This window comes from Podarcis bocagei, assembly GCF_964188305.1.
Source record: "Podarcis bocagei genome assembly, chromosome: 7".
Lineage (NCBI taxonomy): Eukaryota > Metazoa > Chordata > Lepidosauria > Squamata > Lacertidae > Podarcis > Podarcis bocagei.
The window spans coordinates 40,094,169-40,106,404 of record NC_138132.1 but is presented as its reverse complement, the minus strand read 5'-3'; the positions used below and the strand labels follow the sequence as shown (position 1 = coordinate 40,106,404).

Sequence of the window (12,236 nt, the reverse complement as noted above, 5' to 3'; positions counted from 1 at the left end):
TAAGCCTTCCCTGTATTTCTATAACAAGCTTCCACATGAAATTCCTAGACCATTAATTTTATTCTGTTTCAGCTATGTACATGGTGATTTCTTGGGTTTAAATAGAGATGGGCAAACTTTTTGCTTACCCCTGAGGACCATATGCAACCACAAGAGCGCATGATGGTGGGCATGGTCATTCATTCCTATGTACACTCTTGCAGGGAGAATATAGATGGGGAAAGCGAATCCTCCCCATGCTCCAGTCTTCCCATCGCAGTCATGTAACTTACATGCCCTAGCCAACCCTTGCAGGGAACTGGCTACAGGAAGCACAAGGAAGGGAATCTGTTTTGTGGTAGGCAGTAAGGCAGGGGGAAATAAAAACATGGTACCAAAGCTAGCAGTGGAGGAACATTAGGAAGATTGCAAGAGAAACCCATGATGGCCACCTGGAGCCATGTTAAATAAATACAATCTTAACTCCCAATCTAAGGGGCGGTGGCAGCAGCAGCAGCAGCAGCTACCACACAAAACCACCACAGCACAGCAGATGCTCTCACCTTGGAAGAGATGGACTTTATGCTAAAAACCACATCACAGGGGATTCGGCCAGTGTTGCAGATCTTGAACCGGGCAACTGCCTGGTGCCCAACCAAAACGTTATTGAAGATGAACTTGTTTTCATCAGTCACAAACACACACTCGCATCCTATCGTCTTCAGAACCTGGCTGAGGTTGCTGCTGTTGCAGATTCGATGCTCCTCAAAAATGCTCCCCATGTCATCCATCACAAAACCTTGGGGAAATACAGTGAGGACAACTTAATTACAGATTGAAGTTGAGATAGGACAGAGCAACTCTTCCAAAAGTAATTATTTATCATTCCTTTCACAGGGCTTCAGGGTAAGGAGGGCTACTCCCTGGAATAATATCACAGGACAAAATAAATCCCTCCCTCCCTGCAGATGGCAGGCAAAATGAAAGAGACTCAATAGATTAGTTCTCCTTCCAGTTGTGATGGTTCCAGAGCTGCTACTATCACCTACCTGGGACACATGATTCTGCAAGCAGACTGTACTGAATGCCACCAGGGCTGTCGTCGGGGTCTCGGTCAGTGATCTCTATGGTCATGTACTCCTCAAATTTCCCTACTGCATCTGCAATGCAGTCCACAGTGATGGTCTGATGGCCTCCCGCAGGAATGGTTCCAAATCCAGGGGAGACGGTGAATATGCCAAGGGAGAAGCGAGCCTATGGAGAGAGCCCAAGCAGGAGGCAGCCTTCACTACAGCTGCCACTGAACCAATGCAGGTAGTGCTGCACCAGCTATTTTGGGTCTGCTTACTATAGAAGCAGGTGAAAGAGACAGTTGGCAATGTAAGGAAGCTGCACTTGGCAAACCTTACACAGGTGCAGCAGTGTGCCCAATGCTGAGGATGCTGAAAGCTGAGGACCAAATCAGAGCATCCAACCCTACTTGCTCTTCCTTCCTGGAGTCCATTAATGTGGAACACCTGGGGAGGGAGAGGTTGTTCCCAAGGAATGCTGTTCTCTGCCTCCTCTCCCTGGTTTCCTTCCCTGAGCACAGCACCTGCCAAGATGGCGCACATGTGCTTGTTTAGATACTTCATTTAATTCATTCATTGGTCTCTAACAAAGCATCTCAAAGCAACTAACAAGAGTAATGTCCATACAGATGCAATTCACAAAGTTGCAACATTGAAAACCAGCAAGGTATTGGAAGACTCTATATGACTCTGGGACTTAATGAACAAATTGGCAACCCACATCCAAGAGAGTCGAACAGACCAAAAAAAAAACCCTTTCAATCAACCCGGCATAGTTTTATTACACGGGCAACATCAACAGAACATGGATATAGGCCTCCAAAAACACACAGCGACTTGTGGAATGATACCTTTTCTTAAAAACTGAAGTGACTTAAACATTAAATGTAACTAAATAGACATTTGGTGCTTGGGGGGGGCAGGCAATTGCTGAATATTGATTGTTGCTGCTTGTATAAATAAGTGAAAACAATAACATATTTGGCAATACCATTCCCACCCAACCTCCCCAAAACAGTAAGATGTCTCACATTTGCCCAATAGGAAACACTATCCCTGCATGGCCAGAAGGTCTGAAGGACAAAGAATGAGGAAAGAATAGCTCCCAAGGAGCCTAGAAAGAGCACCAGAGACCCAGAGCTCATGGGGATGAAGGGGAAGCAGGCCCCTGCCTACCTGCACCACCGTGGTCACATCCTTTTGCATGGATTCTGTGCGCTTGCTTTGCCTTCCCAGCTGAGCAGTCTGCCGGCCAAGGTAGACATCACTAGTGCGGGAGGTCTTCTCATGAGAGGGTCTGCAAGAGAAAGTGGAAACAAAATACTTCTGGATGGGGGTGTAGACTCCAGCCACCACTCCAGAGCCTGACTTTGCTACAGTTGGGAAGAACTGAAATATGCATCTTATTGGGGATAAACTCATGAACAAACACATGTCAGAGGCTCCCAAAGTCTGATTCACCAGCAGACAGGCACCTCCAAAAGGGCCACAAGTCCGTGGCTGGCTGGCATGGGGCCAGTGATCTCAGGCTGATGAGGAACTGGTGAAACCAGAGGGGCAAATGACTTCATGTCGCAGCTAGACGGTGTGTGTCAGGTGATGGAGGGTGAAAAGGAGAGCATGGAGTCTTCTAGGCTGGGAGGCGGGGGAACTGCAGCAAACCTTCAGGGTAGTTTCATTACACTGGAAACATGCTGCCTTATTGCAGTGGCTGGATTTTATGACACTTCTTTGGAACCTAATGAGGTTTTGAAAGGAAAAGGAAGGTTGAACATGTGGATTCTGCATGGCCACACTGGCCTTGCCTGAGAACACACTCCAAATTGCAATCAAGTTCAGAGCCCAAATCCATCCTCTCTCTCAAGAAAACATCCCCCGTTGCCTGCTCACCCTTTCCTCAGTGGGATCACCACATCTCGGATTTGCCTGCAGATGCCATACTTGAAGTCGAGGATCCCTTTGTTCTCAATGGTGAAGCTGTTGGTCTTCCGGGAATTGAGTACCACAGGCCCAAAGTTTATGAGTGATGGGGGGGTGATGCTGTATTTGGTAAACATGCAATGCACTGACACCTTGATGGGAATGGTGGCAATGATCTCTCCTCCTTCGCAGAGGTTGGGCTCAACAACCTAGACAGAGGACAAGAGATTAGGCTGGCAGAAGGATGAGCTCCAGCTTGTGGCGATAAAGCACCACAATCCAAATCCTTGCCCTGGTGACCCTCTTGTTCTTCTCTTCCCACCTGGAAGCTGCAGAGGGAGAGGTGGGAAACACGCCCCCTGCCCAGCACAGACTCTGCTGAGAGATTGGTTTTCTTTGGCTCCTCCTATCACAGAACTGTTCCAATGCATGTAGGTCATCATAAGGAATGGCAGTCAGAGACCAGAGCTCCAAGAATAAGCCACCAGCAGGCACTCTTTATTCAAAGAAACTAAAACAGTGCAGGCCTAGTGATCACAGCAGTAGATCTTGCCCCAATGAGGCAATTGTGAGGACCAAAGGTCCCCACCTTCCCACCTCTCTCTCTTGCTCCTCCCCCAGTTCCTTCCCCAGCAGTCTACGCCTCCTCCATCTTGTCTCTCTTTGCTCTGCTCTGCTCTCTTCATTTATCTACGTGTTCTGGGAGACAAGTGGCAGGGAAGCTGGTCACAGCAGGAAGGGGAGATTACCTAGTTTCTTCAGCAGCCTGCCTTCACTCTGCCTTTTGACACCCCCCCCCCCCGCTTCTGCCTCTGAGTCTGGATTGCTCTCTGCCATAGCCTCTCTCTGCTCATTAAACCCTGTCACCTTTTCAGCTTCTAACACCTCCTCCTCCCAGTCTGCTCCCTCTTCTCCCTTTGACCATTCATCATCCTACCACCACCAGTCCCCTGGCTCTGAGCCTTCTTTCCCTGTTTTCTCTCTTTGGTAAGTAGAAAGGCTGACTGCTAAGGCTTCTCCGCTCATATGGTGATTTCTGGAGAGACCACCTAAGCAAAGAAGGATCCTGTAACAGCAGCAGCTATGCATTGAAGGCACTGCTTAGCCACCAAGTCCATGTGCCATGTACAAACACACACATACTCAAGTATACACAGTGAAGGCATTTCAAGGCCTCTTTACTGCCAGCTCCTGCCAGCTCTCTTACGTGGCACTGCAGAATAGGCTTCTCCTCAATTTTCACTTCCCTCCCAGAGCGAAAAAGTATCAGGACTGAAGTGGGACGGTCATTGGGACCCAAATTCCCTTTCTGGGGTGTGATGGTGAAGAGTGGAGTCACATTGGGCATCCCATGATCTGTGGATTCCACAACAAAGCTAGAGAGCAAGGACAAAACAAAGACTCCTCAGCACTGGTCCAGAATCATGACAGACACTAAAGCTAGAGGCAGAAAGAAAATGAAGAGATACTGAAACAACTTCCCAAAAGGTTGTGGCCAGCTGTGTCCATTTTAAACTAATATAATGACCCCCAAAAACGTGAGGTGTGCACACAATGAGCCTGTGTCAATGAGCCTGTGGGTTGAAGAGCCCATTTTTCCACGCATGCTTTTGTGCACTTTCATCTACACATGATGAATTTCAATAGAACTCTGTCTCAATGTTTTCCATCCACATTAGTGGGTGGTGCTTGATGGGATGTTGTGCTGTCTACTCCCCGCAACTGGAACTTCTCCATCCTCCCTGGGTACTGGAAACCTGAGATTCATTGTAGGCCATGCACTCAGGTATTGGTTTGCCTGTGCACAGCCATTTTTAAATTTATTTTTCAGTTACACATTTCCCAGTATATCAAATTTGCACAAAGCAGCATAAAAGAGAGAGAGTGTGCCATGTCTGACTCCATCAGCAGCCCACCAGGGATCAGCTTGCCAATGGAAGTAGAGGGGTGATAGACAACACTCAGCAAAATGTCACCACTCACTCACACACAAAACCCCTGCCCACACAACATACTTCAGTACATCCACAGTTGCGTAACAGAGGATTTTATGTAGGCGTTTTTCCTTACTGCAGATAAGGAAAACCCAAATTAAAGTGTGGGTGGGAAGTGTGGGCTGCCACTTGGATGAAGGAATGCCACTTACTCTGCTCCTACCTCCAAAATACCTAGACCTTAAGGAAAGTCCTCGGCCAAGATATTGGAAACACAAAGAATTTACTTAAACCAAAGCCCTGAATGTAGAATGACCTGAATCTGGGTTACAATTAGGGTAAAGCCAAGCTCAATAACTAATCTCAGAAGGACTGAGGAGGAAGAGGGTGATGTTTGATGGCAGTAGTGTTTGTGCACCATCTTCAGCCCATGCTAATAAAGCCAACAGGAGACAAAGGGCACAACAGAAGGTGCCTTCAGAGTAAATGGAGCTCACCTGTACCCAATCTCATATTTTCCCTTGTTCTTCAGGGACAGCACTTGTTTAGCTTCATCCATGACTTTAATATTCCCAAGCTCCACACCACCATTTGTACCTGCAGCAACCAAAAGTCATTGTCATGAGTGGTCTGGATTTCACTGCTATTTTCCCACCCTTAGGAGTAAAAGTCACAGGCAGGACCAGGTAGATTACAACCCTTACACTGGCAGCAGTGGGGGTAGCAGAGGGAAGCAGCAGCAATTGCTGTAGAGTACTAAGGAATGAGTGATTCAGAATGCCAGAGCACATCTCACAGAGGGCAGTTTCTGCCTTAAAGTTCTTTATATCTTTGACTTGTTGAATGTTAGAATGTCGAGGTTTTGAGTAAGAAAGGGTTACAGCGATATAAGATTAGACTAAAGGAAAGATTAAGAGGACAGAGGACTGACAGAAATATTTAGAGTTGCTAAAAACTTTTGGACATTGGGATGCAGAAAGGGGAGGTATGGGGAAGTCTGAGAAACATGGTTCATGAAAAGAAGGTTATGAAACTATACATGTGTGTATGTCTTTTTATATGTTTGTATTGTTTTAAAAAATTTGTAAAATCAATAAAAAATTTATATAAAAAAAATAAAGTTCTTTATATCTTTCTCCCAGAAGCTTTGTTATCCATGATGCAGCCAGAAGAGCAAGGCTCTTTTTTACCTGCCTTTTAAAACCAATTAAACTCCTCCTTTGAGAGCAAAGGGTGGTGCATATGTCTGGATGAAGCAGGTAAGCATAGAGAAAGGCGGAAAGAAAGATGGGGAAAAGGGATGTCCAAGCCTTCCCCCATCTGGTGCCCTCAGGTTGCTTTGGATTACAACTCCCATCATCCTTGATCACTGATGATGCTGCCTGGGGCTGTTGAAAGTTGGGTGTCCAACAACACTTGGAGTGCATTTGCAGGTAGTGGAAGGCTGCACTCCAGGCAATCATATGATAACAAGGTCCCAGGTGAGACAGGATGAATTTAGGAAAGGGTTCAAAAGCACTATTATCATGCGCACATGCACACACACACACACTCCCAAAGTGACTTATCTACATTGTGTAGGAGCTCCTATACCTGTCAGGATCTGCTTCTCTGAAAGGGGAGTGCAACAAGAAGCAATAACATATGACCATGTTGAAAGAACTATCTACTGAGAAATGCCCCTTCAGTGGTGGCTGCTCTCATGGTGGCTATATGTTACTCCTCCAGCATGCCTCTGAACACCCCCAGCTGCTGGAAGAGCAGGGGCTATTGTGCTTTGCCGTGTTCATGGGCTTCTCAGTGGCCTTTGGTTGGCTGCTATGGGAACAGAATGCTGCACTAGATGGGCTTTTGGTCTGATCCTGCTGCAGGGCTCTTCTTACGGGTTGCATAGTTTAATTTGTAGGAAAGGGACATAGGGAAGTCCTGTCTTAGGAGGCCAGGAATTAGGTTTCTTCTCCTTTGTTTTTTTTATTAGTTTTCCAATATTGGTTAATTGTCCTTTTGGTCCTTTGCTCTTGACTGCCCACCCTTACTTAGCATTCTTTCCTGTAAGCAATCAGTTCAGAATGGTTTTGGCTGGGAAGCGCTGAACCCACCTTTGGGAAAGCTGATGTCCAAGGCAACATCATAGGCCTCAGCAATGATTTGGATGTTTTCAATCTGGACAATCCCCAGAATATTTTCCACATCTGAAACCTGAAATGACAGCAAGCAACAGTCCTGTTGAGCTCCCTTAGGATCACTCTTTGCTGGGTGAAATTTGTTGCCAATACAGCCATATTTTCTGGACCAGAATTCAGTGAGAATGATGCTAGACCTTGTGGTTGATATAAGAGCCTAGGAGATGTTTTTAAAAGCACAATAAATAAATCTCTCAGCCATGTCATATTCTGTCACGTTTGGTAAGCCACTGCTACCCCACGCCCAACAATGGGAACAATTCCCTGTCCCCTTTTCAGAGGGAACAAATAGTTTTGTGAAAATGGAGCAGGAGGGAAGCCACGCCTTATCCCAGCAGTAGAACATATGTGTGGTAAAGATGGGAGAGGCAGCAGTTCTCCCCACCCACACCAGCTGGCTGTAATTAAGCTCAGGTGGCCTATATGAGGAGTGGTGATGGGAAGCAGAGCTGCAGAACAAGCAGGAGTGGCCAGTTCTACTTTATAAGCAGCAGAGAATCCTGAGGAAGAAAGAGAAGAGGAGGACTGATGAAAGGACAGAGGGAGATTTTGATGGAAGAAATCCTGCAGAAGCAAGATTAGAGAAGGCTCTAGTGATAGTTAAGATACCTCACAGATATCTCATAGAATCATAGGTTTAGAAGGGACTCTGAGGATCATCTAGTCCAGGCATGGCCAAACTTGGCCCTCCAGATGTTTTGGGACTACAACTCCCATCATCCCTAGCCAACAGGACCAGTGGTCAGGGATGATGGGAATTGTAGTTCCAAAACATCTGGAGGCCTAAGTTTGGCCGTGCCTGACTAGTCCAACCATTTGCAATGCAGGAATATGCAGCTGTCTGTTACAGGATCGAACCAGAAACCTTGGCACTGTCAGCACCACACTCTAACCAAATGAGCTATCCAAATTTAACTCATCTGCACAGAAGAATATGAGAGGGGGCTGAGAACCCTCTTAGGGCTTGTGGCTTGGTGAAGAGTTCCACAACTGGCTTTGCCCAGAACAAACACACACATTCTTATCTGCACACACATTCTTGTTGCCTTAACCTGCAATTATCTGGTCTCAAATAAAAGTATGACTGATACAGAAGCAATCAGAAAAAACATTATTTTCATCAATGTTTTACTATAGTTTAGGATGAAAAATTAAATTCTGCAAGTGAGCAGAGTGTAACTTTTAAGTTGATTCTGGTCTTATCTTAGTTCAAGCCCTAGACACCAAATGATACACAGAGCTAAAGAAGTGCCCAGAGCCTGGCCAATATTTTATGCTGCTTCAGGCAAAGGACAAAATGGGGTCCTCACCTTTCTACATGTAGAGGCTGACCAGAGTATCCCCTGGAATGAACTTCAACATGGGTGACTGATGGGACAGTATGCCAAGTGAGGGGCTGCAGAGAAGACAATGTAGCACACACAGCTTTGTCCTCCAACACCTCACTGCTGCCTCATGGGATTTGCCAACTGAGGCAGGTGCCCCATCCTGCCACCTGATAGGGCTGTTCCTGTAAGTGCCACCCTGATATTTTTACAGCCCCAAGGACCAGAGGCACTCCCAAGCTTTTGCAAAACAAACAAACAAACAAACAAACCACACACACCAGGAAAAGTGGCAGCATGCAAGACCCAACCAACTGGACTGTAGCTGCCAAGGAATGCTCACCTCTAGGCGAATGGCCTTCTTAATGTTGAGTGTCTTTGTGGCCCTAAAGTTCACTAGCAGGCAGTACTCCGAGTAGGGTTCAATCACACCCATATCAACGGCAAGAGAGAAATCATCACCAATGTTCTCCATGCCACTGACCCTCCATGCAACAGGCAGAGGAGTGAAGTTCTTGAGGTAGAGTGGCTTTGTCTCCTTTCTGCAGAAACAAGAGAAGCCAAAGCAGCATAGTTTTCTGGGGGCTACAAGAGTTTTGCTGTGCCTCTTTATGCTGGGCAGGTGAGATCATGTTCACCCAACTGGGAAAGTGGCCATGACTCATATGGCAAAAGGAAGGGAACATCTCTTGGAGAATGACACCCAGATGAGTTCCATGCTGTAGCTCGCATAATGGCTGAGCAGAGGATTCATTTGCACACAGCCTCAACTGAATAAACAAGGCCAGCAACTTCAGTTTTACATGCTCACAGTTTACATGCCCTTCAAACCTCACTCAATGCAGAGAAATACACTGTATGCTACCCTGGAAAGCTCAGAGGTCAATGGTGAAAGTTCATGTCTCAAACTCCTGCTGCATCCAAAGCACCCAAAAACGTTCAAGGAACTTAAAGCAGAGGAAGCAACTGGAGATTGGTCAAAGCAGCGGGATCTACCTGTGCAATAGGAGCTTTTCAAAATGCACCAGCCGGCGATCTAGCTCCAGCTCTGGGCGAACTCCTTGGCAGCTGACCCGGAAGATTACAGGCTCTGGATTCTCTTTAATGCAACAGACAATGTTGTCCTCAAATATACCACTGGCTGTTGGATAAGCCCAAATCGTCAGCTCCTGGGGAGTCAGGATGACACACATTCAGCTGGAAAGCCTTGAATTGCGTGAAATGCACACTACAGACAATGGTTGCCTCATGTCATTACCTGCTTCTCGTTGGGCTTGAGTGTCATGGTAGGGGGGTCAAAGAGGTATGTGACTGCCTTGGAGTCATACTGGAAGAAGAAATGAACTTCCGCATCCAAAGGAGATATGTTGAGGATGGTGAGCTTTTCATAATGATTGGGGTATCGCAGGGCCTTGTACCTGTAGGCATGAATAGCTTACATTGGGAGTTGCAGGAGAGAGCAGGGCTACACTTGCCTCTCATGACAAGGCACTGCCTAACACTGAAGCACTTCCCATGTTCCCTGGCTCAGATATGTTTGCCTGGAGCAGGCAACATCCTGTGCGGACTGAGCAATTTGCACTCAAGGGAGACCTGCATCATGGAATCACGCCTTCTTTTACAGCCAGGATGGAGAACACAAAAGTGGAGGATTGTTTGGCAGAATTTGAAGAATCATTTCACGACCCTGGAAAGCTTGTTTTTGCACTGAAAATGTTCACCACTGATCATGGGGCTTGGACCCAGCATTCAGGTTTCTAGCTCATGTGGGGGCACTTCAACAATTCTGGTATACTGTCAACCAGTGAGTTCAATACCGCTGAAGTTCTGGGCTAACTGCTTGTCCTTTTATGCTGAACACAACCGGCACTTACTTTTCCCTTGACTTTCCACACAGCAAGGGGCCAAAGTGAAAGACCCCCAAATTCATGATGTACTTTTTGGATACTATGTCATCGGCTTTGACGCTCTTTACACGGTGTGGGAAGACAATCCTGGAGGAAAGAAGCAGAAATGCATCAGGAGGTGTGCAATGGGGGAAAGATCAACAAGACTGCAACAGTGGAACTTCAGGTGGTCCCTTGGGGAAGGGACGAATATCCCTTTTGGAAGGAGATCCATACTATGGCCATACTGGAGGTTTGTCCACCTTGGACGAAAGCAAGAAATGAATTGGGTGAGGAGGACAGGAAGTAGTAATAGTCTCAAGTTTGAACATTTCCTGCCTTGGACACCAGGTGGCAACATCAACCCATGTGATGGCATAGCATGGGGGGGAGGGAATACAAACATGCCCCTCAAATAAATAGCCTGTGAACTACTGAGTCATTTCCCTTGGCCTCGGTGCCAAGATGAGACAGATCTTACACTGTCAACTAATATCAATGATATTCAAGAGAAATCCAATTCTAAATTTCTTTGACTATGAGGAAAATAGGTATAATCTTTACCCCCACGGTAGTGTAATCTCTATGTATCTTTTAGTTGGAAAATTCACCTGCTCAGGACAAGCATCCACATCTCATTATTTGCCTGGATGTAGAGGTGCTTCAGCAAATAGTCTGACTGCACAGTGTCTTGGCAGGTATAATACAAGAGGGGCAAGGAATGAGGTTCACTCTCATTATAACTGCTTTATACAGATGTCTGATTTCCATATCAGCCTTTGGCAGCATTTTTCCTTACAGTCTTCAGAAAGAAAACAGAATTCACCACAAAGGGAAGCAAGAGACCCATAGATTCATGGGGCAGTCAAGGGCACAGCCCTCAGCCAGTGTCTGCAACCACATTAGCAGGAGACATGTTATCTGCTTGGAACATCCTCTCTCTTCAGTGTTGTGCCAGGACCTCATATTTGCAGAATACCTTTCTGCTGGGTACTAGATGCAGCTTTATTTTAAGGAGGTGAAGGTACACATCTCTCAGGCCAGCTCTGGATCCTAGCCCAGAAGGCTTATATAACTAGGCAGTGCCCTTTTCCTAGCACTTACGTAGGATCTTGGCAAATGGATGGATATATGCAGACACCCCTGCAGAAAACTTGATACTGTCGCTGGGTCCCCAGGATCTCAAAGTTTAGGACCTGATCAAAGTACCCTGTTGTGGTGGAAGAGAAATGGAGGCGCATTGTAACCTCTCCATTAGCAGGGACCGTCCAACGAAAGCAGGTCAACCTGTGGAATACAAAGCACAAAGAGTCTACCTCAAACAACTGGGGTGGGGTATATGGGTATGCAAGGATCATAGGAGCAGAGTTCTGCCCACCCTCACCCCCACCAGATCAGCATGCAAGGCTCACTTTCTGCTTCTGCTCAGCCAATGTTTCAAGCCGCACCCCGGCCCTGGCTAGCCAGAGGCACACAAGTGCTTTCTGTCTGCTATGAGACATGCCCCAGGCCCTATTGCTTGCTCCCTTACCGGCTGAGCTTCTCAGTAGATGGTTCCCCTGTGAGGCCACCCTGATCTAGCTCTGACAGAGTTGTTACTGCACCAGGGGTAGGATGAATACCCTTCCTGCCACGAGAGCTGCCTTTCTTATCCTTTGAAGAATCACGGGTTATGTCGGTTTTCTCCTTCTTGCCCTTGCCTCGGGTTGGGGTTGTCTGTTCCTCCTAAGACCCAGAAGAAACACAGGAGGAAAGAGAGAAGCAGGCAGCTTATTGTAGATATACTGCTGTTGCTTCTTGCAGGTTTTCATGGCACACACACAGTTGTCCTCATCAAAATGCTGCCCCCCCCCCATTTCTCCTTCCCACCCCCCTTTTAATCCAGATTTACTATTACTACTAGAAATCTTTAGGCCTTCTAACACCATGAACAGAAATA

General features: G+C 46.7%; 1 protein-coding gene across 4 annotated transcripts in view; it reads right to left on the bottom strand.

The window, feature by feature from the left end:
- Positions 1 to 12,236, bottom strand: part of HYDIN (HYDIN axonemal central pair apparatus protein) — a 147,120-nt gene that overhangs the window by 29,893 nt on the left and 104,991 nt on the right. For all 4 annotated transcript variants that reach the window (XM_081199950.1, XM_081199953.1, XM_081199951.1 and 1 more), the window contains 13 exons: positions 11,829 to 12,022; positions 11,402 to 11,584; positions 10,286 to 10,405; positions 9,670 to 9,829; positions 9,408 to 9,580; positions 8,755 to 8,953; positions 7,003 to 7,102; positions 5,401 to 5,500; positions 4,177 to 4,345; positions 2,940 to 3,178; positions 2,226 to 2,346; positions 1,029 to 1,233; positions 543 to 778 (listed from right to left, as the gene is read on the bottom strand). In XM_081199950.1, coding sequence (XP_081056076.1) covers positions 543 to 778; positions 1,029 to 1,233; positions 2,226 to 2,346; positions 2,940 to 3,178; positions 4,177 to 4,345; positions 5,401 to 5,500; positions 7,003 to 7,102; positions 8,755 to 8,953; positions 9,408 to 9,580; positions 9,670 to 9,829; positions 10,286 to 10,405; positions 11,402 to 11,584; positions 11,829 to 12,022 — 2,199 coding nt within the window. The remainder of the gene's footprint in view (positions 1 to 542; positions 779 to 1,028; positions 1,234 to 2,225; positions 2,347 to 2,939; positions 3,179 to 4,176; positions 4,346 to 5,400; positions 5,501 to 7,002; positions 7,103 to 8,754; positions 8,954 to 9,407; positions 9,581 to 9,669; positions 9,830 to 10,285; positions 10,406 to 11,401; positions 11,585 to 11,828; positions 12,023 to 12,236) is intronic.